Here is a 27,763-nt window from a genome sequence, read left to right as displayed (position 1 = left end):
CCACAGAGAAATGGGAACTGACTTTTATTTTCTCTGTTCAGAAGAGCCGCATTAAAAATGTCAGTGGTGGCTGATTAGCGTTGGGTCTGCACAGGAGGCTGTTGTGAAATTAAAACTTTATTGTCACTGATCGTCTTCTGCAAACACTTTGCGTTTTTCATGTGTCATGTCTGCTGACTGAACCAATAAAAAACCGATAACCACTCACTGTTTGCATGTCTGTACTTTTTTTTGTAAACATTGCCTCATTGATGATCAAGTTCCTCCAAATACTTCGCTCGGTTTGGGTCTTATTTTTAGCAGGACTGCCACAATGCGCATGTGCGCAGTAAAACCAAGGTGGGGCAAAAAACTTGAATGTTTGTGACGGGGAAAATGAGCAGGACCGCCTGAAAGTGCACTAAATTTAGTCTGCTTCTCTTGTACCTAACCACTGCCTGCTTAGTTACTTCTGCCTGCGCAATTTTACTTTTGATTTATTTATTGCTTTGTAATTTTAAAGCAGGAGAACCGGAACAGCGTAGAGCTGCAGAAAACATTTTATTTGAGGAAAATAATGTTGACAGGAGTCGCACCATCGACCATCCCTTTTGGTTTTACTCCGGGCTGCTGAACTTTCCGATCACCTTCAGCAGCATTTCACTCCTTCCTTATCAGACAGCTGAAGTGCTGTTTGTGGGAAGCTTCAACCGGGTGTGAGAAGGACTTTATAGGCTTGTTCTCCAATGAACAAGGACGCCGAAAAATAGCTGACACGACCTCAAAACACTTGATTTTACCTGCAAACAGGTGAGGTAAGTCCTTATAAAGCTAAAAATGTACTAATACGTGCGCATCAGTTCCTCTAACATGACCGTATTACTCATTGTGCGGTGGAAATGCATCGTTTAAACTTTCGTTGGAGTTGTTTTCACGCTGCAGTTGTGCTTTAATTGCCCCCAAAGTGAATAGAAATCAGAAGTTTTTGTGCTTTTTTCTGATCTGACGTGGCTTTTATTAACATCCTCCTTCAAACTTCTGCCACTTTCTCTGACTTCCTGCCGTTAAGAGGCCGCTTCACGCAGCCCAACTCTTTCTTTTTTTTTTTTTTTTTTACTGTGCCACAACATGTTGCTGTAGGTGTTGTTACTAACTGATCGTCTGCTTGGTCAGCATTTATCAGCGTTCATCCATGGATCAGCTCCAGGCTGGAGGTTGAAATCCACGGAGTGATGCCGGGTTTAAAGGTGATCAATCCCGGGATTTATTTTTTATTTCAGTGGCGATGCAAGCAGCTGGGAAATAATGAGCTGTGCAGCTTTTCTCAAACTACGAAGTGCTTTTTATTTTATTTTATTTTTTATAGAAACTGATGAAAAAAACTGATCGGTCTGCTTTGCGTTCATTTGAGTCGATGACGTCACAAGCGGCGCAAGACTCGAGCTGTTTAACTAGATGTGGTGAATAATGTATGAGTGGATGGATGGACTTTACACATTTCAACAGATTCAGAAGAATTTGAGTTGCAACAGTCAGTTTGACTCCAACCACTCCAGAATTTTAACCTTTTATGAGTTTTTTTTACTTCTAATTGTTTTTTTTTTGTGCTTATTAAGTCATTTCAAAGACATATAAACTGTAATCAGTGTGTATCACCTTAAATAGTTGAACTCTACTACTTCAGCTAAACTGAACATCTTCTGTCTTTGCGATGAATGAGCTGTAGGATTTCTTTTTAGTTTTTACCTATTTTTTATTTCTTCTGGTATTGACTGGTTGCTGTATTGCATTTTTTTTCCCCCAAACAATTTCTACAGTTCGTGCAAACAAATCCGATCCATTTTTGGTGCAGCTGCACAGATATACAAGAAAAACACATACATTTAATTAAAAACATGCAAATAAAAGTGCTAAAAATAAGAAAAATACTCACCAGATGCATGCATGTGTGGAAGTTTGTTTGTGGAAAGGTGTGTACTTAAATGGGTTAAATACAAATTTACAGACAAGCTGACATGTTTGGCTTCATTTAAAGTGATGTTAAAGAAAAACAAATCTGGCCAGTAGTTTTAAATAGAAAAACAACCACAGCAAAAGCATTTATAGAAAGCAAAAACCCAGTAGAAAACAGGTGATGTTTTTTCTTTTTTTTAATGAAGTGGTCTGCTGATGCTGCCAGTGGGCTTCTTTAACTAGGCCCTTTGGTTTTAGACTGTTCAGAGCTGCAGAGGCAGATCAAGCGGGTGAAACTATGAAACCGCAGTAAAGCATCAGCAGTGCAAGATCTGCACATGCAGCGCTGCAGAGCAAGGAAGAGTCCGTCTGCTGCTCAGGCGTGCATCCACGACTTATATGGCGTTTTTGTGACGCGCTAGCAACTTGGTAAATCTTCATGACCAAATGTTTTCCTGGTTAAGCTGTGGCACAGCAGTAAAATGCAAAGTTGAATGACAGTCATTGATTTTTCTTTTCCTGCTACACTGAGTTTGGCTCCATTTATGTTTAAAAAGGGAAATGTTTTACGTTTATATACCGTAATAATTTACATTCTCATCTGAATTTGAGCATCATAGAAAAATAAATTAGCAAGGGCTATGAAGATGATACAATGAAAGACTGTGTTGCTGGAAAAAAATACTTCCTCTCTGTGACCTGATGGACAATTTGTTCGGTGAGGTGTGATCCAGCAGTAAACGCAGAGATGATTTCCTTCTCTGAGGAAAACATCTGGGAACTGCTGCACTCTCCTTTTCATTCAGCTCTGGAAAACTGCACTGAACCCATTAAAACCCTGCTGGTTATTCCACCAATAACTCTTCCTCAGTTAAAACATTAGTGTTGTTGTTTCTAAATTAACATGAACTTGTTTTCTTTGCATTATTTGAGCTCTGAACGCTCTGCATCTTTTTTGTTATTTTGACCATTTCTCATTTTCTGCAAATAAATACAAAATATTTGCTTGTAATTTCGGAGACATGTTGTCAGCAGTTCATAGAATAAAATAACAATATTCATTTTAGTCAAACTTGTAAAAAGTAAAATCAGATAAATGGATTATTTTAAATGGTAAATATGACAAAATCAGGTAAATACAAAAAGCTATGGAGTGAAACCAACATTTAAATACAACATGAACTCTTTATTTTAGCTAATTTTGTGACCTCTGAAGCTGCATTGGACTTCATAGAAGCGTAACGTCTCAATATGGGCCTTAAAAAGTCTTAAATACATTAGGAATTTTCATGTTAAAAATTAAATTTGTACATTTCTACACAGGCTTTAATTCTTTAATTCATTTTATTTTCTGTTGTTAAAACTGAAACTTTCACCCACATTTTCCCTTTTGCTGCTCCTGAACTGGTTTTTACTGTAAATCAAACTGAAAAAAATTTTTTTTAATGCTCTCTAATGTTTCTCTTATTGTTATTGCAGTATTCAAACCGTTTCTGTATTGGCTAATAATAATGTAATCTTCTGTATTAGTAATTCTTCAAAGTGGGAAAGACAAGAGTACACAGAATTTAACCAGCGCAGTAAAGAAACATCTATGAGAAATGTTCCCAAAGTCACGTCTGTAATGAAAGTCTGAAACAGTTTTAATGATTCAGACTCTGATAACTTTATCTTGTTATTAAAAACCGTGAAGAGGACTGTAAAAAACCACAAACTGTAAAAAACCACAAACTGTAAAAAACCACAAACTGCATCTGAAATAAATCAAGTGTCAAGAACGTCAGTTAACAAAGACGGAGATAAGTTTAATCTGAGATTTTAAAAGATTTTGAATCATTCTACCGGCCTCCTAAAAAAAAAAAAAGTACAAAAAAAACAACAACGTTTGGTTACTTTTGGTTTGATAATGTAAATATTGGTGAGGTTTTGGTTTGATAAAACCAAAAGAGCTGATTTTGGCAATCGGTTGAAAATCAGCTGTGGACATTTAATATTATTGTCTTGATGAATAAATTACGCTATATTTGCTATATTTACTTACTTTGTTTTTTAACGGTTGCCTGTTTATGGTTCATGATTTTCTGTTTGTTTTTAATCATCTTTCAAAAGTAATTTAATTGTTTGGTGTATTAAGTGACTTTCACAAGAAATGGCACCAAAAGATGTTCAGAAAACCTTAAAATAAGAGGTTGTGTTGGAGGCCTGGTGACTCTGAAGACATTTTAACCTCAAGACAGACAGACGTCAGCCTTCGTTCAGCTTGTTCTTTCACAGTTTTAAGCTTTTTATTTATTGCCCTCAATGTAAATATTGGTGATGTTAGGAAAGGAGCAACGTCAGCAAAAGTGCTCCCTGATTTAGTCGCACTTTGACAGTTTCTTCAGTCAGAGGATTTTTCAAATTCACTGTAATACAGACTGCTACAGGAGATCTTTCCTGTCATCGACGTCTACAAGAACCCTTTAATTTGACGAGGTAAATTTAAACATTTAGATGTTAAACAACTTAAATTTTTTTAATTCAAGTATTTTTAAATGTTTGAATTAAAAAATTAAAGTGTTTTTGAATTTAATTGAATTTGAATGTTCTCATGTCTTTCCTATTTACAGTGGCTGACAGAAATGTGCTTCCTTTATTCCACAGAGGAAAAAGCATTAAGTATTGCTGGGGCTCACACACTAAATTCAGTTTGAAAAAGAAATTATAAAATTTTTCAGTGATATTTGTTGCACAGACAGGGTAAAATGATGGTTTTATGATTGTGAAAAAAACATTTGGTTGTAAACAATCATTCATTTTCTGCTGAAAAAAAAGGGCAAAAAATAAAAGAAAAGTAAAGTAAACCTTAAATAAAAATACCACTGTTCCCATTAATTGATGAGAGGATATTTTAAAAAGCACTAGTTGTTTTTAAAAACAGAATCTTCTGTGAGATGTGAGGGAGGGGTTAGCCAGCCGTCCCTGGATTTTAAATTTTAAAATAAATTTTTTGAATAAACTTTGAATTTGTAAGTGCAACATCTTATGCACTTCTCAGCACTTTGTTCATAATTTCTAATGTTGCTTTGCTCTCATTTAGTATTAAAATATATTAAAATATCCCTTCCTGCCCAAAGCAGAGTCATGATTCTTCAGTTCAGATTTTGTCTGCGGATGGTTGAGGGAGTGGCAGATCCCAAAAACAAAAAAAGTCCAGAGAAGTCGGTTCTGCATTCCTGTCCCGTCTTGCTTCATGCAGTCAGTTTCCGTCAGATCTGAGCAGATCAGAGGGAAACTGACTTGCATAACAAACCATAATGCACATTGAAACGCTGCATTATCACCTCTATAGAGTGGAGTGTAAATATGTTCGTTATCCTATAGTATTATTGTGAAGTTTATTTGTTTATTTTATCATTTTGTTCCATTAGAGCTCATGGGTAAAACTCGAGGCCCAGGGGCCAAATCTGGCCCACTGTACCGTTTCATGTGGCCCTCTAGACCAGGGGTGGGCAATCCTGGTCCTGGAGGGTCGGTGTCCTGCAACTCTTAGAGTCTCCCTGGTCCAACAACCTGAATCCAACAGCTGAATCACCTCAGCTGCAGTCAGGTTCTCCTGAGTCCTGCTAATGACCTCATTATTTCTCATTATTTGACTCAAATAAAGTAGAGATTCATCTAAAAGTTGCAGGAGAGCGGCCCTCCAGGCCTGGAGTTGCCCACCGCTGTTCTAGACTCTAAATGACATCAACAAGTCCCTCCAGTTTTTCACAAATCAAATAAGTGACTGCTTGATATCAAGTCATAGTCCGTAATTAATACGGCGAGTGATAAAAAGTCACATTTAACTTCAGGGATGTCAAACTCATTTTAATTTTGGGCCATATCAAAAGTCTGAATGTTCTTAAAGGGCCGGTTGTGCCAGAATGTGTTAATAAAACCCATTAAACTGTTAAAATCTCAATAAATAGCTGCTCCTGCAGAATTTTGCCATCGTTTTTTGTGATTTTTTTGCAATCAAAATTGCAGATTTTGTTGCGCTAATTTAGAAATATTTGTAAAGGAATAATTCCGATATCTATGCTAACGTGTGATGTATCAGTTAAACTCGGCGTTTAAGTGACTGCAATGTTTTAAGTTTCTAAAATCCAAAGAAAATGTGGGAATCTGTTGATTTTGTGTGAATTTTGCAGATCTGAGAAACTGGAGGGACTTATTAATATAATCTGGAGCCTGTAGGCCACATAAAAAGCTACGGCGGGCCAGATTTGGCCCCTGCACCTCGAGTTTGACACGTTTTACACAGTCCATTAGCACGAATATTGTAAAAATTCCTTACAAACATGTCTAAATTGGAACCACAAAATCTACAATTTCGATTTAAAAAAGTGCAGAATCCTTTGGGACAGATATTGATTGATATTTTAACAGATTAAATGGTTTTAATTCAATACATTCTGGGACGTATTGAATTAAAGCGGCTCTTTAAGAACATTCAGATTTTCAAAACAGCCCAAAATGAAAATGAGTTTGACACCTCTGGCATTAAAGCGTTAAATATGGCAGCGTTTCACCACAGTTGGACTCTATGTTGAGAAGAATATGTCATATTTTCAGTCCAGTCCTTAAAGCTTCTCGCTTGGTGATGGACGCTCAGCGAGACACCAGTCTGTGGAAACTGGACCGACTCACAATGATCGCCTTGTGAGCTTCCCTGAAGGGAGATTCACTCAGCTGCCAAAAGCTTTTGCTGGAATAATCCATTCAGTTTCCTGAAAATTAAATCTAAGACAGTCTGGCAGCTTTAGCCTCCATGATTTATTTCGTCCTTGCTTTGATTCCATGGAGTTCAAATCCACTCATGTTCCAAAATGTAAACTTTTCTCTGGAGAAAACATCCAAATCAACATTATTTTGGGGGCGAAGCTTTCCATTACATTTTTAGATAAATGTTTAATTTATCTGGATTTTTTTCCAAAATAATCCCAGTCTGTCACACTGCAAAAGTACAAAATCTTACAAAGTATTTCTGTCTAGTTTCTTGTGAAAACATCTTGAAATAAGACTAAATTTACAGCAAGACATAGAAGGTTGTTTTAACCCAATAATTCTTTAATATTGACAAAAACGTCAACAGATTATTTCACTTATAACAAGACATTTTTCCATCTTTATAAGTGAACATATTGCCATCAAAACTAGAACTTTTTAAATCATTAATCAGGAATTATTGATTTAAAACAAGCTGAAAAGCTACTTGTTAGATTTGTGTTATTTTAAGTGTTTTGTTTAAGAAATTTGGACTCAAAATTAGACAAAAAAAATTGTTTTTTGTAGTTTTCTTGAGTATTGACCACTTTGATTCTTTCCTAAATGTTTGTAGCAACATTTCTGTTAAATTTTAAACACTTATATTACGACGCGTTTCAGCATCAGCAGGTGTCAGATGGGCCTAAACATAAACGACGACGTGCATTTTGTGTACTATGAAGCCCAGTGAGCTGCTCCTGCAGTGTGTTGCTGCTAATGGTGTCAACCTGTTTGTGTGCTGCATAATAATTGGTGTAAAAGGGTAAAAGTGTGCTTCAAATTATTTTTACTACCCAACTATCTTTAGCTGAAAGTTCATGAACTGTCTCCAATTAGTAAAGAAGTATTAGCTGAATTAATTTATTACCTGCTGTTGTAGCCTCTCGAAGGATTCGGCATTCTGAGGTGAGTGAGTCATCATCACTTTAGAGAGGATCTGAACAGAGTAACATTACTGAGGAAAGGTCGTCCACTTGAACTGCTTCTTCGTTTACGTTTGGATGAAATCTCTTCCATTTTAAAAAATTAATGTAAATGTTTTTTCTGTGACATTTACAGAAATGTTTTTAGCATGGTGTCTCTAAAATATAGATACAATCAATAAGTCATTGAGCCGTTACGAATAGTATATTTATTACATTAAAAATCCAACTAAACTAAAATACATGATAAAATTGAATGCTTAGACACAAAATGCAAAGAAAGTTACAAAAAACATCTAAAATAGTCTAAGTTTTCTGACATTTAACAAATAAAAATATTTATGATAACTGACCTACAACAAGAAAAGTTTAATCTGATTTAACTTCAGACACTGAGAGAGAAAAAAACCACATGCGTATGTCTTTTTAAAAGATGTATAGAAAATATGTGGTTTCAGCTGTAAATAGCGTTTTCCAAATTTAGGCTTATAATCAAACGTTACATTGCATTTTATGTTAAAACGGCAGTTTCAATATCAAGGACTTTAAACAGAAATCAAGCATTTCTAAACCTTTAAAACACAAATTCAAGCTTTTTCAAGGATTTCAAGCCCTAATTCAGTTGTTTAGCTGATGTGAAAGTCGACAGAATATCTTGTTAGTGTGTATAAAATGATGGTAAACTCTTATTTAATTTCACCTACTCAAGCTCATATGTCATAAAACACAATGCAGTTGAGCCATAGAGGGTCCTTAATCACGGTAGACTATAAAGTGTGTAAACTGACTCACGCAGCCTGCAGCCTCCATTATCCAACTATTTCAGACTAAAGCCCAAACACTAATTATTCTGCAACTCTCCAGATAATCATCTTGTGATTTCCATCTCATCAGTGATAACGACCTGAAGATTTGAAACCTTGCTGTGTCTGTTGAACATGTGGACCTAGAAGGTTTTACACTTTCTGGTCATGACGGTGTTGCTGGAGCATCTGTGTTCATTTAACTTTAGTTTATATTGTGCAACTGACTGCAGGAGTCATTCCAGGGTGCTTTAAGCACAAAAGAAGATGATTCATTTCCAGTTAAGTGAAGTATTATAATCCGTTTTCAATTAGTCATTAAAGTTTTATGTGAGTTTTATGTGATTTAAGATAAATGACTGTGAGTAAGAATACAACAGATTTGCAGCGATAAAGGAAAAAAAATAATGTTCATTATTGAATTTCTCAAGAATTCCTGCAGTATTACATTTAGTAATATGTTGTAGGTTGCTATTTTGATAGTAATGATTGTTATTATTGGCACTCTGATCATTATAGATCACAAGAATATATGAAGCTAGTACTTCCTGGTTAATTAGCCGCCAGGGTAGAGCTTACAGTTAGCGTCTTAGCAAATTTTCAGCTCTACTTTCATAATATGAGTGGTATGTAGCGCTTCTTAAAGAGTAACAAAACTCCAAATTACCTTCTTTTCTGCTGAAAAATGGTTTAAATTGGTATTAGAGGGTGTTATCTTCCTGGTTCTTTACAAATTGTAAAATTCAAAAGTGCACTATTTGGCCTAAATCCATCTCAGTGCTGCCCTCTTTGGGTTGAACATGGTTATTGCAGTTGAATTTTCCCCGCCGTCATGTTGTCAGTAATTACGCGCAAAAGAGTCACTGGATTTGTCACTAGAAGGCTTTGAAATGTCACTAAATACAACAAGTTGGTAAATTAGTAACAGCGTTAACCGTCTCTATAGGCCACGCCCCTCAGCGTCTCATGGCTCCGCCCACTTTGGTTGAGTTTTTCTGAGGACAAGTTTATGTGTATTTACCAAATAATGCAAAATTTAAGCTTTTAAAGAACTTTTAATGCAACTTTTAGTGCAACTTTTCATTAAGTGTCATTATTTTCCGAATAATGTAAAGCTGAAGCTTTTAATTGACTTTTAAGGCAAATTTTAATGAAACATTGCATTAAACATTTCAAACTTTTTTTTTACCAAATGACACTTAATGACAACAGTCGTAAACATTCATGAACATTCCTCCATCTTCATGACTGGTGTTATGTCAGTCTTATTCACACACCTTCAAATAAATGTTACCAAAACAACATCTATTATTGGCAGAAACATTCTTAGTATTGTTATGATGTAAAATTGAAATGCTGTTGTAATTAAAGCAGCCAGTGTTACTGAAACGCCATAGTGGTTTATAGATGAGTCAGAATGAGGAGGGAGGGGGTGAGGGCAGGAAATGCATCCAGATCCTCAGAAGACAGCTGCAGTTTTGCATCAAGAGGTCAACATCCGTTACAGAGAAACTATGGTGAGAGACAGCCGTTGTGAGAATTACGTTCTGCACCAATAAAAACCAGTAAACTCTCGGTATTATTCACGTTTCGGCGAAGGGAGTGCAGGCTGAGGAAGGGAACTTGTGATGTTTTCTTTCTGGTTTCTAAGCAGCCAGGACTCTGACTCTGGGAGATCATGCAGGAAGCTGACATGCTGAGGATGTGACCTCGTGTAAAGTGACGGATTATTAGGAGCTGAATTTTCCCTTTAGCCCGGTTCGTTGAGCTACTTCACCTCCTCGTGGGAACTGAAAGAGGAAGAGAGGAAGTGGGGCTCTGAAGGGGGTGGGGGGTGCGTGTTTTGCATGACATTTAACTACGACGCCGCTAGTCTGATTGGTGGTGTGTGCATGATAGGAGCACAGAGTCTGAAGGGAACGGAGTCCCTAAGGTCTGGTCATCACAAGTCTGAAGTCCAGCGCTGGTGGAAACCTGAGCTTTGGTTTTGTCTCTATAAACATGTTCAAAAATCAACTTTTCTCCCATTTTTTAAAATCGTGAAAATCAATTTCTGTGTGTTTGTAGTCTCTCTGGAATCATGGAAGCTGCTCTATATTTACATGGCTTACGTCATGGAAACTTGCGCACTAGTTGTGAAAGTGTGATTGTAAAAAAAAAAGGGCTGTTGGTTCTGCTTTTCATACGAGCAGGTTATTTTTACCAGCATTGTCAGATCTGTCTTTACAGTGCATTCAAATGATAAGTCAGTGGATGATTTGAATTGTCACGCGTTTCTGAGCTGACTACAAAAGAAAAATAATACCGGACAAATTCAATGTCTTTCTGAAATTTGCTTGTGGTTTGTTGGTTTTTCGAGCAGAACCTGCTTTGCTCATTTTTCTCTTCTTCTCTGCAGGTACCAGCTCTGATGGTAGCAGGGAGAACGCCTCACCTGTGAGAGGATCCAAGAACCTCACCATGACAGAGGTCCAGGTAATTTAGAAACCTTGACGTCAAACACTGGCATTTGTCAAAATTAAAACTGATTGGTAACACTTTATTTGCATAAGACTGACATAAGAGCTGCCATAAACATGAAGGAGTCTTCATGAATGTTTATGACTGCTGTCATTTAGTGTCATTTGGTAAATAATGACACTTAATGTAACTTAATGTAAGTTTCAATTTGACTTTTAATTTAAAAACACAAACAGTTACAAAGTCGGCCTTCCATCACCAGAAGAAAATTTCCACAATTAGAGAAACTCATCTATGGGTTTATCTTTAGCCGCATTGATGATGTTTTTATTCAGACAACATCTTCACAGATCTGAATAAAACATCAATCAGAAATATGTAAAACATTTACAGGTGGTTTAACTGGAAAATGAAAGTCCACCTGCTGCCTTGAAAATGAAATTTATATCAACAAGAAAATAGTTTTGATTTTAATTCAGAAATTAAACTTCATGAAGTTGATTTAACAGCAAGAGAGAAGTTGTCTAAACATTGTTTTTTAACTTCTTTAATCTTGAATTGTGAGTTTTAACTAAAAATCTGCCCTCACCCAGTTAAAGAGACACATTTCTCTATTATTTTACTCAGATTATCAAGTTAAAATAAATACTTATTTTACTTTAGAATAATTTATATTCTTGTTTCAAACTGCAGGAACAAAATTTGTGATCTGATAATGAATTTTATTAAACATCCCAATGAATTCAGCTCAGAAACATTTAGTGTGAACAGGACATTATCCTCAAGCTTTGCTAACTGAGAATTGCATTAAAATGAACATTTGCCTTCATAAAACACAAGAGTCAGATCAATGTAACGCACTTTCATCTCAGGAGACAAAAACATGCCGCTAAGCATTCTGGGAAATAGTTCACACTGCTGTCTTTTTCTTCTTTCAGTTTTTTAAGTGTTAACCTAAAAACTCTGGTTTATTCAACTCTTGGAGGTTTGACTAAATTAATAAAAAGTTAACACAACTTACTGCTGTAAGTTTATCTTTCACAAACTCACATTTAGGTTCAAAATCTGAAACTGTATAAATTTATTTGCCTTAAAGAGTAAAAGATAGTAGACACAACTAAATGCAGGTCAAGTGTTTTACAGTGCAGCTGATAAACCAGGAAGTCAGAGAACATCACCCAGATGTAAAGTCTTTCTATTCACAGAATGACACTTAATGACAACAGTCATAAACATCCGTTAAAACTCCTCCGTGTTCATGACAGCCATTCTGTCAGGTTTCAAATAAAGTCTTATGAATTTATTCTGAGTTTCTGACCCGCCGTGTTGCCCTGATGCTCCAGAGTCCGTGGCCGCAGGGCACAGAGTGCGTGGCGCGGTACAACTTCAAAGGCACATCGGAGCAGGACCTGCCCTTCAACAAAGGAGACGTGTTGACCATCATCGTGGTCACAAAAGTGAGCCTTTATTCCTAACTGTCAGGGTAAAACATTCCTCCTTCGGACATGATATTTTCCACTGCTGACATTTTTGTGTTTCCAGGATCCAAACTGGTACCATGCTAAAAATGCTGCGGGTCAAGAGGGAACAATCCCAGCAAACTACGTCCAGAAAAGAGAAGGCGTGAAATCCGGAGGCAAGCTGAGTCTAATGCCGTAAGTGAAAAGATTACTCAAGCTTCTGGAAGGACTTACGTCGTCATTTTTACAACTTTCACTTTTTAGTTGTGTTTGGGCTTGTAGCGCACCGGGTTTATTTTCACCATATCCATGTGTGACACAAAAGAAAAATATCACAAATCAGAGGAGCCAAGAGGGAAATTGAAAGTGATTTGGACATCAAAATATGCACCTAAATGTCAAATGTGCTCAAATCTTTGTCACTGTTTGCAATTGTTGTGTTTTCATTAACTGATAAATTAAATTAAAATCACATGTAAATAAAATCCATGTCATGAAATCCTGGCGGCAACATGAGATATGTTCATAATTCAGTCATCGATCATCATCTATCAGCCAATCAGAGGAGAAGTCGGAGTTTCATTCAAGCCCCTTATATTCTGGAGCGTCTACGTATGCGGCGTTTTGGGGAAATTGTTTGAGATTGTGCAGAACTTGTCTAAATGACTCATGCATTTCTATGAACTGTGCGACGCTGTGAGAGCTCCTGCACATTGTCTGAAAAAAACAAAAACAAACCATCATCCTCCTGCTACTTCCTGTTGTCTTCTTTGTTGCTTTTGACAGTAGTAACATCTTCTTGTTGATTTTTTTTACATTAAGTGAAAATAAATTCACTGAAAGGAAACACGCTACCAAGACATTTTACGCTAGAATGAGCCCGTTTGTTGGCCGAATCAAATTAGACGTATTCCGCATAAACTGCAATGGAGACACTTTTTTGATATCACATGAGTCACATAGCAGAAATGCATGAAAATATACCAATTTCATACCAATTCAGCCATTAAATAAAGTGCAGATTGTGATTCATCCAGACGACAAGAACAACAAACTGAAACACTACTTAGAAATCTAAAAGTGCCACTTATATGTTGCCACAGTGATGATACCTACTTAACTCAATAAAAGAACATAAATTGCAGCAGTAGTCATTTCTGCTCCAGTTCTGACCAGCATTGTTAAAAGTATCTGCAGGAGTTGGTCACTAGAATAGTTTACTTTTTGTTGCCTTGGAGTTGCAGATCCTAAATCCTTCTGCAGTTTGTTTTCAAGCTAATGTCATAGACGTGTTTGATGGACAGGACATTAAAATACTGATATCCAGTCAAGTGCTCTGATTAATGTCAGATTCAGATAATATTTGAATATACTGTCCAAACCCTGGAAGGTTTTGGTTAAAGTAATGTTTTAATTTTACCAACATGTTTTGCAGTGATCCAAAGATAAATCAAAACATGCAAAAAGCTGGTCAACAATTCAAAGGGTTTCATTGCTGTGAAGGTGTTTTCATTATTTTATTATGTTATCAGATCATGAAATAGTCTTTTCATGACCTCAGAACATGATACGGTTCCTGTCAAAATCAAATCGATGTTACAACTTTTAGAACTACGTGGGAAAACTTTCCAGATTGATGTTTTGAAATTGCTGTTATAGGTTTAAAGCAATTTGTGGACATTGGAAAACTGTCAGAGGAGTTAAAGTTGTTATCATCAGCGTTTGGTTAGAGAATTTTATGCAACCAAACAATAGCTGTGGTCACCTCAGAGGTCTGGCTGCTGGCTTCCTGCTAGTCAGTGATTTGTTCTTTTCCCTTAGTTATGTCTGTTCCTTTAATAAAACTCAATATTAAAACTGTTTTTAGTCCTGGAGTAGAAACAGTTTGAATGGCGAGACTCTTTTGGCCAAGTGAGGAAAAGTAAAGTGTTTATTTGCAGGGAACTCTGAGCTGTCAAAGTTAACGGATATGATTAATCTAAAAAGCTCAACACGTTAACTTCACATCAATTGCGTGACCTATTTAGACCTTCAAGCCTCTCTATCGTGGAGGATTACTTAGTTCAAATCAGCACATTTCACGGCCTTGTACTGCGGTTCACAACGCAGAGAGAACAGATGAACAGAGAGCCAAATAAAAAACATTGTGATGGAAGTTTGGATGTAATTATTGCAACAAGGAATTATCCTTTCACCAAAGGACCAGCAGTTTATCATTAACACTCACAGATGCTGCATTTACAGCTGGAAGCACATATCTGTTTGAGGCTGCGACCCAGAAGGCTTCTTAGTATAAAATAGCTGTTTTGGAAGTTACTAATCCACTTTGAGTCTTCTTTGCTAACAATAGAAACGTTAAATGTGACTTTTTTAGGTCATGCTAGCATAATTTTAACTTTTATTAGCTCCCTGACCGTAATCTAATCTTTAACTTTTACAATGATCAGGATTAGATTAAGGCTTGAAACCACAGCATCTCACAGCTTGGTGTTTACTGAAATGGCCCAAACAAGCCTCTTCCTATGACTGCGTGGTTGCAGAAGCCAGTGGCCTGTTTATCCGTAGCAGTGCTGCTGTGGTTGTGTGAATGGAGGCCTCAGTTTGTTCGGCTTGTGTTGTAATTGCAGAGCTCTTGTGTCTGCCTCCACCTCAGCTTTGCATGAACTCAGCACAGTTTCCTGTTGTCTCCTCTTCTATTTTAGACGGAAGTAATCTCGAAAATCTTCCCCGGTTTTGCCCGCGTGACGAGTTTCCATGTGTGTGTGCATCTTTGCATGGATAACTGGTTTATTTTTAGGGCTCCTGATCACAGAATTGTCTTGAATATTTTCATGAAGATAAAGCTGCTCATGCACCAACACGCAAATAGTAATGACATGAAAAAATAATTTGATACCAAATCTCTAATAAGACGTCATGAAAGCTGCTGCCACCGTTGGTGTTAAAAGTTCTTGTTATAGAGTCTAAGATGAGGTAAAGCTATTTACATTTTCAGAACGTTTATAATTATCCTCCAATACAAAAATCAGTTGCAGGAAAACGCCTTTGTCACTGGTTGAGACGGGGGAGGATTCTACTTCTGTGATGAAATGCTTTTGTCTTGAGCTTTCCAACAAGTTCTGTATGGTATTTACATTTCCGATGGAGCCACATGCAAATGCAGTTTACTGTACCCTCAGAAAGCTGCATTTGAATATTTGACTGCCTATATAACATACCTGGTCACAGGGACTATGCAAAGTACCACAATCTGTACATCTGAAGGCTGCAAACACCATTTAAATTATTTGCATCAAAGGTTCATTTAGGGTCACTGAGATCACAGGTAATGAAGGAGGAGAGGATGAACTTTCCTCTGAGACTAACAGGAATAAATGCATAACAGACAGAGTGGATGTTGTTTTAAAAACATTGAGCAATAATTTGATTTTTTTATGACGTTGGCATGCCAAGTTTTACTAAGAAGTAGTTGGGAGTTTCCAGATGACCTAACAGAGAGCAGAAAGGGTGACGGGGACCGGAGCGGGCCTGCTGGGTCGGGCTCAGAACCGTTGATAACTGCTAGACGTCCTAGTTTGACTTGATCTTCTTTCATGAATTGCTCTTGTTTTTAATCACTTGATGAAAATATCTGTGATTTTTAGTTTATAGACATGAAGTAACTGAAGGTTTCTAAATGACCTACTTTCAGTCGCAAGTTTTGTCTTTTTTTGTTTTTGAGTTTTTGTGAATATCTATTTAAAGATGTAGAGATAAGAATCTATCCAGACCACAGAGCCCTGATAAAAACAGAAAGTCACAAAAAATTAAACTTTTTTTGACACGATAATTTCAGAAAAACAGCTCTGTTTAATTTATTTTTAAAATATAAATATATCCGATTTTTTTCATTATTATATTGTTTCAGTGCAACTATAAACGAATGTTCTTCTGTTGTGAACAAGAATCAGTATTTATATTGGTGAAGTCGTAACAGCTTTGCAATTAAACACAATTTCCCTTTTATTTTTCAGTTATTATTTGTTATAATTATTTAGTTTACGCTTCACCATCTATTATTAGCATTTAGCATGATCAGCATATGTACCATGTTTGCAGCATTAACTATGAACAGCAGTTTTGGCCTGTTCCTTCAAAAGTAAGAATGTTTTAGCTAATCAACACATTTTTCACAGAAACGATAAGATCATAAAAAAGAATAACCGCATTTATCATTGTTGTAATAACAAAGAGATGCCCTCCTTCTCTTTTTCCTGTCATAAATTCTTCCATTTAATAAACAGTTGAGCTGCACAGCATTTATCAACGTTAAAGGCAGAATCACTGCAATATCAACATCACAAAGGACGGAATGGATGGAATATTTCCTGTACTTTTTTTCAAATGCCAGGCATTTGCACACTGAAAGTCAATAATATATTTGATGGTTGGATGAATTTATGGATATAAAGTAACAGAAAATCAGTTACCCAAACCTTAACTTTTATATAAAGTAGTTTTGAAATAATAACAGTGGAAAAGTCAGTTGAGGAAAATATGTTAATTGCAGTCATCGCATTATTTAACTTTACTTATAAATCTGCATGTTTTCCTGATGCTGTTCAGCCAAATATAAGAGCAACTGTTCCTGTGTGCAGAAAGAGAGCAATGAAGCCATTATTTGTGCATATTTCATGCAGAAGGACGAGTTCCCATGTAAAATACTATGCAAAGTTGAACATTAACGCTAATGTAATGTAAATGAGAAGAACAGTCTATGACACGATGAAAACAAAGAAGGAAGGTGTTGAAATGAAATTTAAGATAAAATTAAGCTAAACTTCCAAAGTTACTGACCTATACACCTAAAGTCTCCTGTAATGAATACTGATGTAATTACATGTTTTGTATTATTGTTTCTCTTGTAAATGGATCTACGTTGATGCGGACCGTTTTTGTGTGATAATTCCTCCCTGATTCTTCCAGATGGTTCCACGGGAAGATAACGCGAGACCAGGCCGAGCGGCTGCTTGACCCCCCTGAGACAGGCCTGTTCTTGGTGCGCGAGAGCACCAACTTCCCCGGCGACTACACTCTGTGTGTGAGCTGCGACGGGAAGGTGGAGCACTACCGCATCATCTACAAAAACGGAAAGCTCACTATTGACGAAGAAGCCTATTTCGAGAACCTCATGCAGCTGGTTGAGGTGAGACTCCCAGTTTAGATGCCACAAATAAAGCTATATGCATTATTTTTACATGTGGCTGGGAGTGAAGGTGGGTGGGGATCACATGTGCAGACATAACTGTACAACTTTACAGACACCATGTAGTTCCTGGAACATGTGGTGAACAGGAACTGTCAAAGAGGAAGTGAACACTATGCTAAGGCTCAGAGTCATAACCTCAAAAAGACAAGAGGCTCTTACTGTCAAACTGTCTGCTTTTCCTGTCTAAAGGTCTTATTTTAAACTGCATTCTTTTAAAACTGTTACTAAGTAAAAGTAGAGTTCCTGAATATTTTCTGTATAAATGAAGCATTCAGATTTGCTTAGTGAGTCCTGTACAGGGCAGTCGGTCACACTGCACAGTGAGCTGTGAACGCCAGAGCGCCGGTTTCTTGTTGCAGCAGCTTGTTAATGTATCTTAAGCTTTTTATTTACATTTTCTGCTAAACCAAACAACACAGGGACCAAGATATGCATTGATAACAATAGAGCCACCATAAAAAACACTGAAATCACAAAACGCTGTACTGATTATGCCACAGATACAATCTTAAGGCACAAGCAGGCAGTTTTAGCCTCAGTCATGCCTGCCCAAAATGTTCACAGATATACACACAACCATATTTATACTTGAACCTTTTCAACAACTTATCCTGGTACAACCACAGACATGTGTTCTGGGGGAATTTTCTGCAATAAATCAACATAGAGTCGTATGTAGCTGCAATTGTGGGGGAAGTTGACAAAGTTTTTGACAAAAAAAGAGAGAAAGAAACATGTGGTTTACATTTATATGTAGATCCTTGTACTCTGATACTCTAAAATAAAATTTCAGTGCAAACAACTGCCTGTTATTTAGTAAATAGAGCCACCTGTGTATATTTTAATCTCACTATAAATCTCACTGATGAACTTAAAAACTGAAACTTTCATTGGGTGATGTTCAAAACTGGCAGAAACTTTACCCAAAAAGACCTTATAAAAACAATGATCTTAGATTTCCATTCTCTAAACTTTTTTGCAGTCATTGCCGTCTATCTGGCAGCTGAGACCCTGACAGGAAACCGGACATTGATCCCAAACAAGGCCGCCCTCAGTTGATGCTGATCCTGTTTTCCAAAAACTACACCCCTGAAAACATAAACCCGAATAAATCATGTTCTGTTCAACATATTGGATTATTTTTTTTTTGCCTTCCTGTAAGACTTTTTTGGAAAAATTAAATAACTTCACCACAAAAAAACTGAAGGTTTTTCTTAAATACAAAGTAAAAATTCAAAGATTTCAATAGTTTTGTGGTTTAAGACAAATGTAAAGTTTTGGAGAAAGACAAAATAAAGTCCTTTAAATTGAAAAGGTTGAGGAACTTTCTGAGTTGGTCTGTTTTCAAAACTTTTTGAGTTTGGTAGTAAGCATAAAAAGTAAAGTAAGTTTCTGCATGGCATGCTTTCTGCCTCTCTTCCTCCTTCTGACTCAGCAGCAACTTTCTGGATGAAAGTTTTTAAGGCTGATGCAAATGAGGCAGACATTCTTCGAACTCTCAGCTTTATATTTAGAGCTAAAACATGACCTTTTATCTGTATTAACCGGTACAGCAACATATTAAGAAACAAAGTGATCTAAACTGTGAAAACACAAAATCTTACCACGTATTTTTTCTAGTTTCTACTACAACTGAAGTAAAACTAAATTAACTTGCAAGTAATTTTTCAGCAACATATAGGAGCTTGTTTTAAGTCAATAATTCCTTTAGTTTTATTGACTTAAAACAACTCAATGAGTTTTATGGATGAAAACGTTCTAGTTCGACTAGCGGATTTTTTTCCTCAGAAAACATTTTCCCCGTGTTACAGGTGAAATAATCTGAATTCAAGGATTTTTTTATTGTCATACCGCCTTTGCTTGTTTGTGGTACGAAATTAGGACTCAAGTCCCAGATTAAGAAATGTACAACACAAAAATAAATGAATAAATAAGTAATGAAGTAATTCATGTGCTAGACAGACGTGTGTGTGTAGATAATCTATGAGATGAAGCTGTTAGGTGCAGCTTGAGTTCAGGAGTTTGACGGCTGAAGTGAAGAAGCTGTTTCTCATCCTGGTGGTTTTGCTCCAGATGCTCCTGCCTGAGGGGAGCAGCTGGACTTTTCATCAATGTTAAGGAATTATTTACTGAAAAAAGCTCCTCCATATCGCTGAAAACTTACTTGTAAGTCTCTTTTGTCTTATTTCATGTATACAGCGATATTTGCATCAGAAACTAAACCAAAATATCTTGGTAAGGTTTTGGGTTTTTGAAGTGTATAAAGAAAGTTTTAGTTCCTTATTGAAATAATTACAGTTTTGTTTGTTTCAGTGTATCATTGTGACTTTAAATGATCTTCTTTTGACCATGTTTTGGGTCTTTTTCTGTGTCCAGCACTACACCAAAGATGCAGACGGTTTGTGCACCAAGCTCATAAAACCAAAGCTGGAGGAAGGAACTGTGGCCGCGCAGGATGAATTCTCCAGGAGTAAGAGGAAGTTTATTAATGATGTATGAACCTTTTCTTTATCATAACATGTTGTCACCAATACGTCTTTTCCAACAGGTGGATGGTCGATGAACAGAAAAGACTTGAAGCTTCATCAGGTTATTGGGAAAGGAGAATTTGGAGGTAAGCAGCTTTACTTCTCCATGCATGAGCATTTCCTGTTTTAATGATCGTAGGAGAATTCAGTATGTGAGTCTAAAAATCTGCACTACATTTAGAAAGTATTCAAATCCTTTGCACACACACACACACCCACACGCACAAATATATATGTAAATATATATACACAAACACAATTTAAGGTATTTTTTAAAGATTTTATCTGGTTAACCAAAGCAAAAGATTTCAAAACTGCAAGGTGGAAGGACAATGAGGGACTGCTTTAAATTAGAAATATTTATTTATTTCTATTTTTAGAAAATTCCTCATTCAGTCGAGTTTTAAGTGCTTGCCAAAATTTTCTATTTCTGCTTAAAAGTAAATACTTCAAAGTTAGTTTTGTTATAATTCAAATGTTCTGATATTTGCACTAGAAACTTGACAAAAATACTTGGTCAGATTTTGTGTATTTACAGTTTGAAGGCAATTGGCTGATTTTATCTGAGAGTATAATAAAAAGGGGTAGAAAACATGTAAAAGCCACTCGTTTCATATCTTATTTGGTCTAAAAAAGGGGAGCCATAAATCTTTTTCTTCGTGCTTCTCAGTTGTTGCTACTTTGTGTTGGTCTATCAACTAAAACCCAATAGAAGGCATTAAAGATTGGGAATATTAAAAACTGAAATGGTAGCATATCCACTACAAAAGGTTGCTGTTACTGTTGCATATTTTCCCATTTTATGATTAACTGTTTGTTTTTTCTCCAGATGTCATGGTGGGAGACTACAGAGGGACAAAAGTAGCTGTGAAGTGCATAAAAAACGATGCTACGGCTCAGGCTTTTATTGCAGAAGCCTCTGTCATGACGTAAGGCATTAAAATACAGAAATACTGCGTCTCAGAAACAAAAAAGCCCATTGTGACATCCTCATGCTCTTCCTTTTCCTTAGGCAACTACGGCACAATAATCTGGTACAGCTGCTTGGTGTGATTGTAGAAGAGAATGGGAGTCTTTTTATAGTTACTGAATATATGGCCAAGGTAGGTGGATTATTTGTGCCAGCTGGGAGAGTTTTTAACTTAAAACATTAAAGAATGACATGTTTGTTTTGATTTTTCAGGGCTGTTTAGTAGACTACCTACGGTCCAGAGGTCGAACAGTCCTTGGTGGAGAAGCTCTCCTTAATTTTGCTTTGTGAGTATTTGAAATCAGATATCTACATATGCTGTTTAAAAAATATGTTTTTTTTTATCACTGTCTGACATGAAACCAGACTATACTTTTCCAGTTTTAGGTCCGCTAGGATTACACAAAGCAGTTCTTTTAGCTAAATGTCAGGAAAATAACTGAGCAAATCTTACAAATTTTATTGTACTTATCAAATTCAGATGTTTACATACACTCAGACTACTTGCCATCTGGAATTTCACAGCTTGTGAAATTGTGAAAACAATTCACAATTAGTGAAATCCCGGATGGCTCGTTAAGCTCCTTATTGACAATTTTCATGTGACGTCATGCTATCCAGAACTCCGCCCACTCCGCCATGACGGACGTCAAAACAACCAATTCGCTCCTTTAAAGCCAATCTAAAAACAGACATTTGTAACTTGGTATCACTTTTATTTGGTTGATTTCACTTTACAAATTGTCATAGGTTGCTGCGAGGTCGGCTGCACAAACAGAGCAGGATAGAAACCAAACTTGTCCTTTTATTTTATAACTTTTAATGAGGAAAGTTAGGATGATGCCGTTAATCATTTATATTGACTGGCAGCCCTCGGTGAAATCACGGGTTTACAGCGAACATTTTTTTACAAGGTAAGAAGATTAACGTTCATAAAGTTTATAAGTAAGTATGATCAGAAAGATTATATCAAATATGGCAATATGGAGAAGGTAGGCGTCTAACCGTAACCATGGAGACAGTGCCGCACCGTCATGTCGTCTAGCAAGTACGGGGAAAAACTGGTTAGCATCTCGTCTTTTGTACGTTTTTAATGCTCCTCCGGTGTAAAGGAGAAACGCTTAAATCAGGCAAAGTCGTTAACGACTTTGCCTGAATTCACACCACATGATTTAAGTCACTATGTCTTATGTGACTTATCAACTTATGTTGATCAAATGATCAACACGTCAGGAGGGAGGTGGTATGGGTCGGTTTCTAAGCTAGCTGTTTCCAACTTTTATAAATACCGCTGTCAAAGAGCCCCAACCAGATGTGTTACGTTCAGATAAATTAGCTCGACTCAAACAAGTAGAAGCCATGAATAAACTGGTAAAACCACTTTGGAAAACAATTTCCAAAGTTGTTTGTAAGTATTGAACAGTTGGTCTGTTCAATACTTCCGGTGTTATGGCGCCTCGAGTGATAAATAGGTGCAAAGGGTCGATAGGTTAATTTATAACTTTTGATTTAATTAGCATTAGCTCCTGGTTTTATTTTAAGGTAACAGCTCAAACAAACTTGTGCAGAGTTTGGTAGTAAGTTACATTTACTTGAGTTACGTTTTGGGGGAAAAATGTACACGTAGGAGTACTTTTTTTACTAGACCATAATATTTACTTTTACTTGAGTAATTATATTATGAAATATTGCTACTCTTACTTGAGTACAGTTTTTAGGTACTCTACCCATTTTAATCCTAAAAAATAAATTAAAACAGATATAGACCACTCAGTGAGGAAGAAGCCATTTCACCAAAGGCGACATAAAAACCCAGATTTGCAGTTTGCTAATGCACTCAGTGACACCAAACTTAATTTTTGGAAGCCTTTCCCGTTTCTAATGAAACTGAAAACTGACTTTAATAACATTCATAGTACAGAAAGGGAACATAACTCTAACTGTGAAGTTAGTACAGGGGTGGCAGCATCATGTGGGTCTGTAGGAGGAACTGGTGCAATTGACTAGAGGGCATCGAGAGAAAAGCACATTATGTGGAAATAACTCAATCAGCTGGGAGGTTAAAGCTTTGGTTCAAGAATACTTCTAATTTCTGTTAGAAAGTAATAGAAAGAAAACTCTAAAAGTCTCTCATATATCTCGCATTAGCAAATAAATATAATTTTGGTTATCCTGAGTGATCTAAAACAGAAAAAGGTTTGGCAGTGAGAATTGTTTCTAAATAAAGTGTATGCACTTCTATGTACTGTAGATTTATTAATGTTATTGCTCATGACCTTTGAGTCAACCGTCAGGAAAAACGACCAGGTGGGAGTTTCAGATTAGACATCCTGTGCCTGTTCACTCCCCACCTCCTCCCAGTTCACATGCAGGAGGCGTTAATGAAACCAGTATAACAGACCACAGTGGGCTCCTTCACCTAAATAAAAATAATTCACTATAATAGAACAATATTTTGGAGTTAATTTAGCTAAAAGATGAAGTTTGCAGTATGGAAAAGTGTGAAACACTAAAAAAATAAATATTTGACATTTACCTTCTCCTTAGGATTATTATGATTTTACTGAAACAAAATAATTTTCTAAATAAATAAAAAGCTTAAATGATAACCGGTTGGGAGATTTATTTAGTTCATTTACAGGAAACATAACTCTTGTTGCTGCGAGCAACAAAAGCAAGTTGAGCCTTAAATTTCACCTGAACATGTAAATACTTCCTTTTGATCAAATAAAAAGATTTTACACAATAGACATGTAGAAAACAGTTTGTGCTGCTCATTTTCAATATTTGCAACGCTGGTCTAATTTGACGAAAATATTAACACAATTGTTAGTTTAAAGTAAAATATGCAAATATGATAACCACAGTTTTACAGTGTTAACATATACAGCATGCTCAAACCTATGGCACTTTTTAAAATGTTATTAATGTAAAATCACAAACTTGAATATATTTTGTGACACATTAATGTGTCATAAAGTATAAAAAGTAGAAAAGCATCTCCACATCATGATGCTGCCACTAGGGTGCAGTATTATATTTTTAAAGCTGCATTAATAGTTTGAATGTTGATTAAGAAGTTATATTTTGGTCCCTGCTGATGAAATGTGTTCCCATAGTATGACGCTGCCACCACCATGTGTCACCACAGTGTGGCATCTTCAGAGTGATGTGCATGGTTAGTGTTTTTTTTCCACATGGAATAAAATGTTTCTGATTTTGAAGCTTTGTTAAACTAAAGATGAGTATCTGATTATGAAGAAACGTGTGTGTCGTAGCGTTAAATGTTTGGTTAGTGCTTCCTGAGCCTCGTTTGTATCACCCGTATTTCACTTCTGCAGAGACGTCTGTGAAGCCATGGCTTACCTGGAGGCCAACAACTTTGTGCACCGAGACCTAGCAGCCAGAAACGTTCTCGTGTCGGAGGACAACATCGCCAAAGTCAGCGACTTTGGTTTGACCAAAGAGGCGTCGTCTACTCAGGACACGGCCAAGTTGCCTGTTAAATGGACGGCACCAGAAGCCCTCAGAGAAAAGGTACAGTCAGACCCAGCAGAGCTTCCAGCTGCTAGAAACTTTTAGTCCCTCTTTGTTTTTTTGTTGGATGAAAATTTTAGTTCATAAAGCTAGTATTATATTAAACAAAGTAAATGCTAAAGAGCCAGGAAAAAGGCTATCCAAACTTCTGTTGATGTATTAGGGCCAACAGAGAAATTTCTGCCAAAAAAACTTGGACATTTTCTAGAAAAATACAAGGAAATTTCTGAGCTCCACAAGTTGAAACTTTGCGAGAAATAAACTCAGAAATTTTGCAATTAATTTCATAAATTGTTTAGAAAGCTGTAGCTTGTGGAAATTATATTTTTGCATGGGCAGCTTTATTTGGAGAACTTTTTTCCTTTAAAAGGTGAAAAATGTAATTTGAAAACATTTTTTTTTTTTTATTTACTCCAGTTACCTTTTTCTAATATGACCACTTTTTGATGATCTGAAACATTTAAAATTACACAAAAAAGCAAAAACATTGGATATAAATAAGTCGGGTTAAAAAAAATCTTCTGCTTTTTCTTGTATTAGCAGAAATTTTCCACTAAGTCAGACGTATGGAGCTACGGTATTTTACTTTGGGAGATTTACTCTTTTGGCCGAGTCCCCTATCCAAGAATTGTAAGTATTAATCTCAACGTAGGACAAATCTTTTTTTTTTTTTGATACATTTTCTCTGGTATCAACTTTGCTGTGTTTTATTTTTTCTCCAGCCATTGAAAGAGGTTGTGCCGCGAGTGGAGAAGGGCTACAAAATGGACTGTCCTGATGGCTGTCCCGAAGTCGTGTATAACATCATGAAGCAGTGCTGGATCCTGGATCCGGCAGCGCGGCCGAGCTTCCAGATGCTGAAGGAATGGCTACAACATATTATTCAGAAAAAATGATCGCCCGCTGTCCGTTTTGACTCCTCAAAGCAAGGACTGCTACTCTGATAAAACGTCAAAGCATTTTCTTTGCATTTCACTGTAAAGTACAACTGTCCACACTGCAAAAACGCAAAATCTTACCAAGCATTTTCGGTCTAGTTTCTACTAAATACCTTAGCACATGTGAAATAAGACAAGCTAACTTAAAGGTAACTTATTTAGCAGCTGGGTGTCAAACTCAATTTGGTTTTGGTCCAAATCAAGGCCATGAATGTTTTTAAATGGCCGGTTGTGGCAGAATCTATTGCTAAAACCCATTAACAAACTATTAAAGTATATAAATAAATTCTTAAAATTAAATAATATTGAACATCTTTTCAGTCCCTCCAGGATTTTGTGATTGTTTCTGGGAGTTTTTGCAATAGAAATCAAAGTGTTTGTGGTACTAATTTAGAAATATTTGCACTTTCGTATGACCGGATATGCAACTTTTTATTACTAGTTATTATGGATTATAACTTGACATCATGTTAGAGTGAAGCAGCTGTTTCATAGAAGTAAGAAACACCGCAAGTAAAAAGTCACTTGAATCCAAAAATGTTTTATCATTTTGGCCAAAAATCAGCAATAAATGCGAAAAAGTGCAGCGATTTGTTGATTTTGTGTGAATTTTTACAATAATACTCAGGAAAGTGGAGGGACTGCTTAGTATAATTTGGCAGTAAACAGATTAGACTGATAAAATAATATTTAAGAGCACTGTTCTCTGGATGGTTCTATTATGTGTCTCTCTAGAGTCACATCAGAAGCTGCGGCTGGCTGGATTTGGTCCCTGGGCCTTGAGTTTGACGCATGTGATGTAGAGGCTTCTTTGAAATAAATAATCCTTAATATTGGTGAAAAAGTACCAGTTCCACTGGCAGATTATTTAACTTATAATGAGACATTTTCCCATGTTATGAGTTAATTTATCTGCCAATGGGACAAGTACATCAATGTTAAGGAATTAAAACAAGCATCTACATCTTACTGAAAAGTTACTTTTAGTTTGTCTTATTTCAAGTGTGCTAAGATATTAGCACTAGAAACTAGGCCGTGGTAAGACTTTGATTTTTTTACAGTGCAAACATTTGCTTCTTATTGCCGTGCCTCTTCTCAGATCGTTTCAAACTCAGCAGCTCTCAGCGGCTGAGCTGTTTGTGTCTTTCCACACTTTATCTGGAGTAAATAAATAACTTTAATAGCATCAAGTCCTTCTTTTGAACAGTTGCCTTAACCTGTTTTCACGTTATTTTCCATTTTTATCCCTCATCATATTGGTGCCAACCTTTAACTTGTCAACAGACACGAAGAGGAAGTACACTCTTGAGTTGGATTTTGCTTCTCATTACTTGATGTATTAATATTATAATTTTTTATGTCTCCAGGTACAGCTTATTGTTTGAATGTTGAATTATTTTTGTTTAAAGAGCTGAAATGAAACGACAGCTTCTTTTGTCTGATAATGTTTAATGCTTCTCAGTTTATTTGTGAGTCAAAAAAAAGCAGCTCTAAAAAGACGTTTCTGTGCCAGTGTAAAAAAGTTCACTTCAAAAATATAAATCTGACAGAAAAACATGTTATTGTGTGAATATTTGGGGGACTCATACTATTTGGATTTTGAATTGTAATAAATCTACCATGCTGCCATTTTCCACAATAAAAAAAAACAGTTTTAAGAAAACATGCCACTTTGAAATTAATTGCAGCGCTTTCAAATCAACTTAATAACTTTCTGGACAATAAAGATAAAAGACAACCACAGTTTAAAAGGTACGCGACTGATATAGAAGTTTATAATTTAAAAAAAGATGTAAATAATGGAGATGTAAACACTAAAGAATCTTTAAATGAATTCAGAGAATAACAGAAAGTCAGTGAAATTATGCCAGAGGTGGAGAAATGTCCCTTTGTTTGCGTTTATCTGACATTCATCAAGCTGTGGTATCTAGTAGATTACATTTTATTTTCACTTCAGCCCAATCTCCCTGATTCTGAGCAAACACAGGGGGACAGTGAAGAGGAACAATTCATATTTAACAGGAAGAAACGTCCAGAAAGAAGGTTACTATGAGCAGCCATCTGCCTCAACCCACCAGGAATCGACAGGGCAGAAAAGAGACACAAACACTGATGCTGCTGGCAGTGAACACCTACCAAAAATAAAGAGGAAACAAAATTTACACACAATAATGGT

The 27,763-nt window shown here is 36.3% G+C and overlaps 1 protein-coding gene across 4 annotated transcripts; it reads left to right on the top strand.

Moving 5' to 3' along the window:
- The first annotated feature begins 335 nt into the window (after window positions 1–335).
- LOC122836231 (tyrosine-protein kinase CSK-like) lies at window positions 336–27,250 on the top strand. Of its 4 annotated transcripts, none has more exons than XM_044126033.1 (13): window positions 336–789; window positions 10,845–10,921; window positions 12,250–12,363; window positions 12,449–12,561; window positions 17,332–17,551; window positions 19,991–20,084; window positions 20,163–20,228; window positions 20,972–21,071; window positions 21,155–21,245; window positions 21,326–21,399; window positions 24,454–24,649; window positions 25,190–25,279; window positions 25,372–27,250. In XM_044126033.1, the coding sequence occupies exons 2-13, from the start codon at window positions 10,907–10,909 to the stop codon at window positions 25,543–25,545; spliced, it is 1,347 nt and encodes a 448-aa protein (XP_043981968.1). In that variant the 5' UTR covers window positions 336–789; window positions 10,845–10,906; the 3' UTR covers window positions 25,546–27,250. The 4 variants fall into 4 exon arrangements, with proteins under 4 accessions (XP_043981968.1, XP_043981967.1, XP_043981970.1 ...); XM_044126032.1 differs by having other exon boundaries at window positions 336–794; XM_044126035.1 differs by having other exon boundaries at window positions 337–789; window positions 25,193–25,279.
- Window positions 27,251–27,763: the final 513 nt, after the last annotated feature.

This window comes from Gambusia affinis, linkage group LG08 (genome assembly GCF_019740435.1).
Source record: "Gambusia affinis linkage group LG08, SWU_Gaff_1.0, whole genome shotgun sequence".
Taxonomy (NCBI): domain Eukaryota; kingdom Metazoa; phylum Chordata; class Actinopteri; order Cyprinodontiformes; family Poeciliidae; genus Gambusia; species Gambusia affinis.
This window is presented reverse-complemented; position numbering and strand designations above follow the sequence as displayed.

Bases quoted from the DNA above. Each gene is read 5' to 3' on its own strand.
- LOC122836231 (XM_044126033.1), top strand. The intron at 20,085-20,162 runs GTAAGAGGAAGT...CTTTTCCAACAG, and splicing joins GCAGGATGAATTCTCCAGGA to GTGGATGGTCGATGAACAGA. The intron at 25,280-25,371 runs GTAAGTATTAAT...TTTTTTCTCCAG, and splicing joins GAGTCCCCTATCCAAGAATT to CCATTGAAAGAGGTTGTGCC.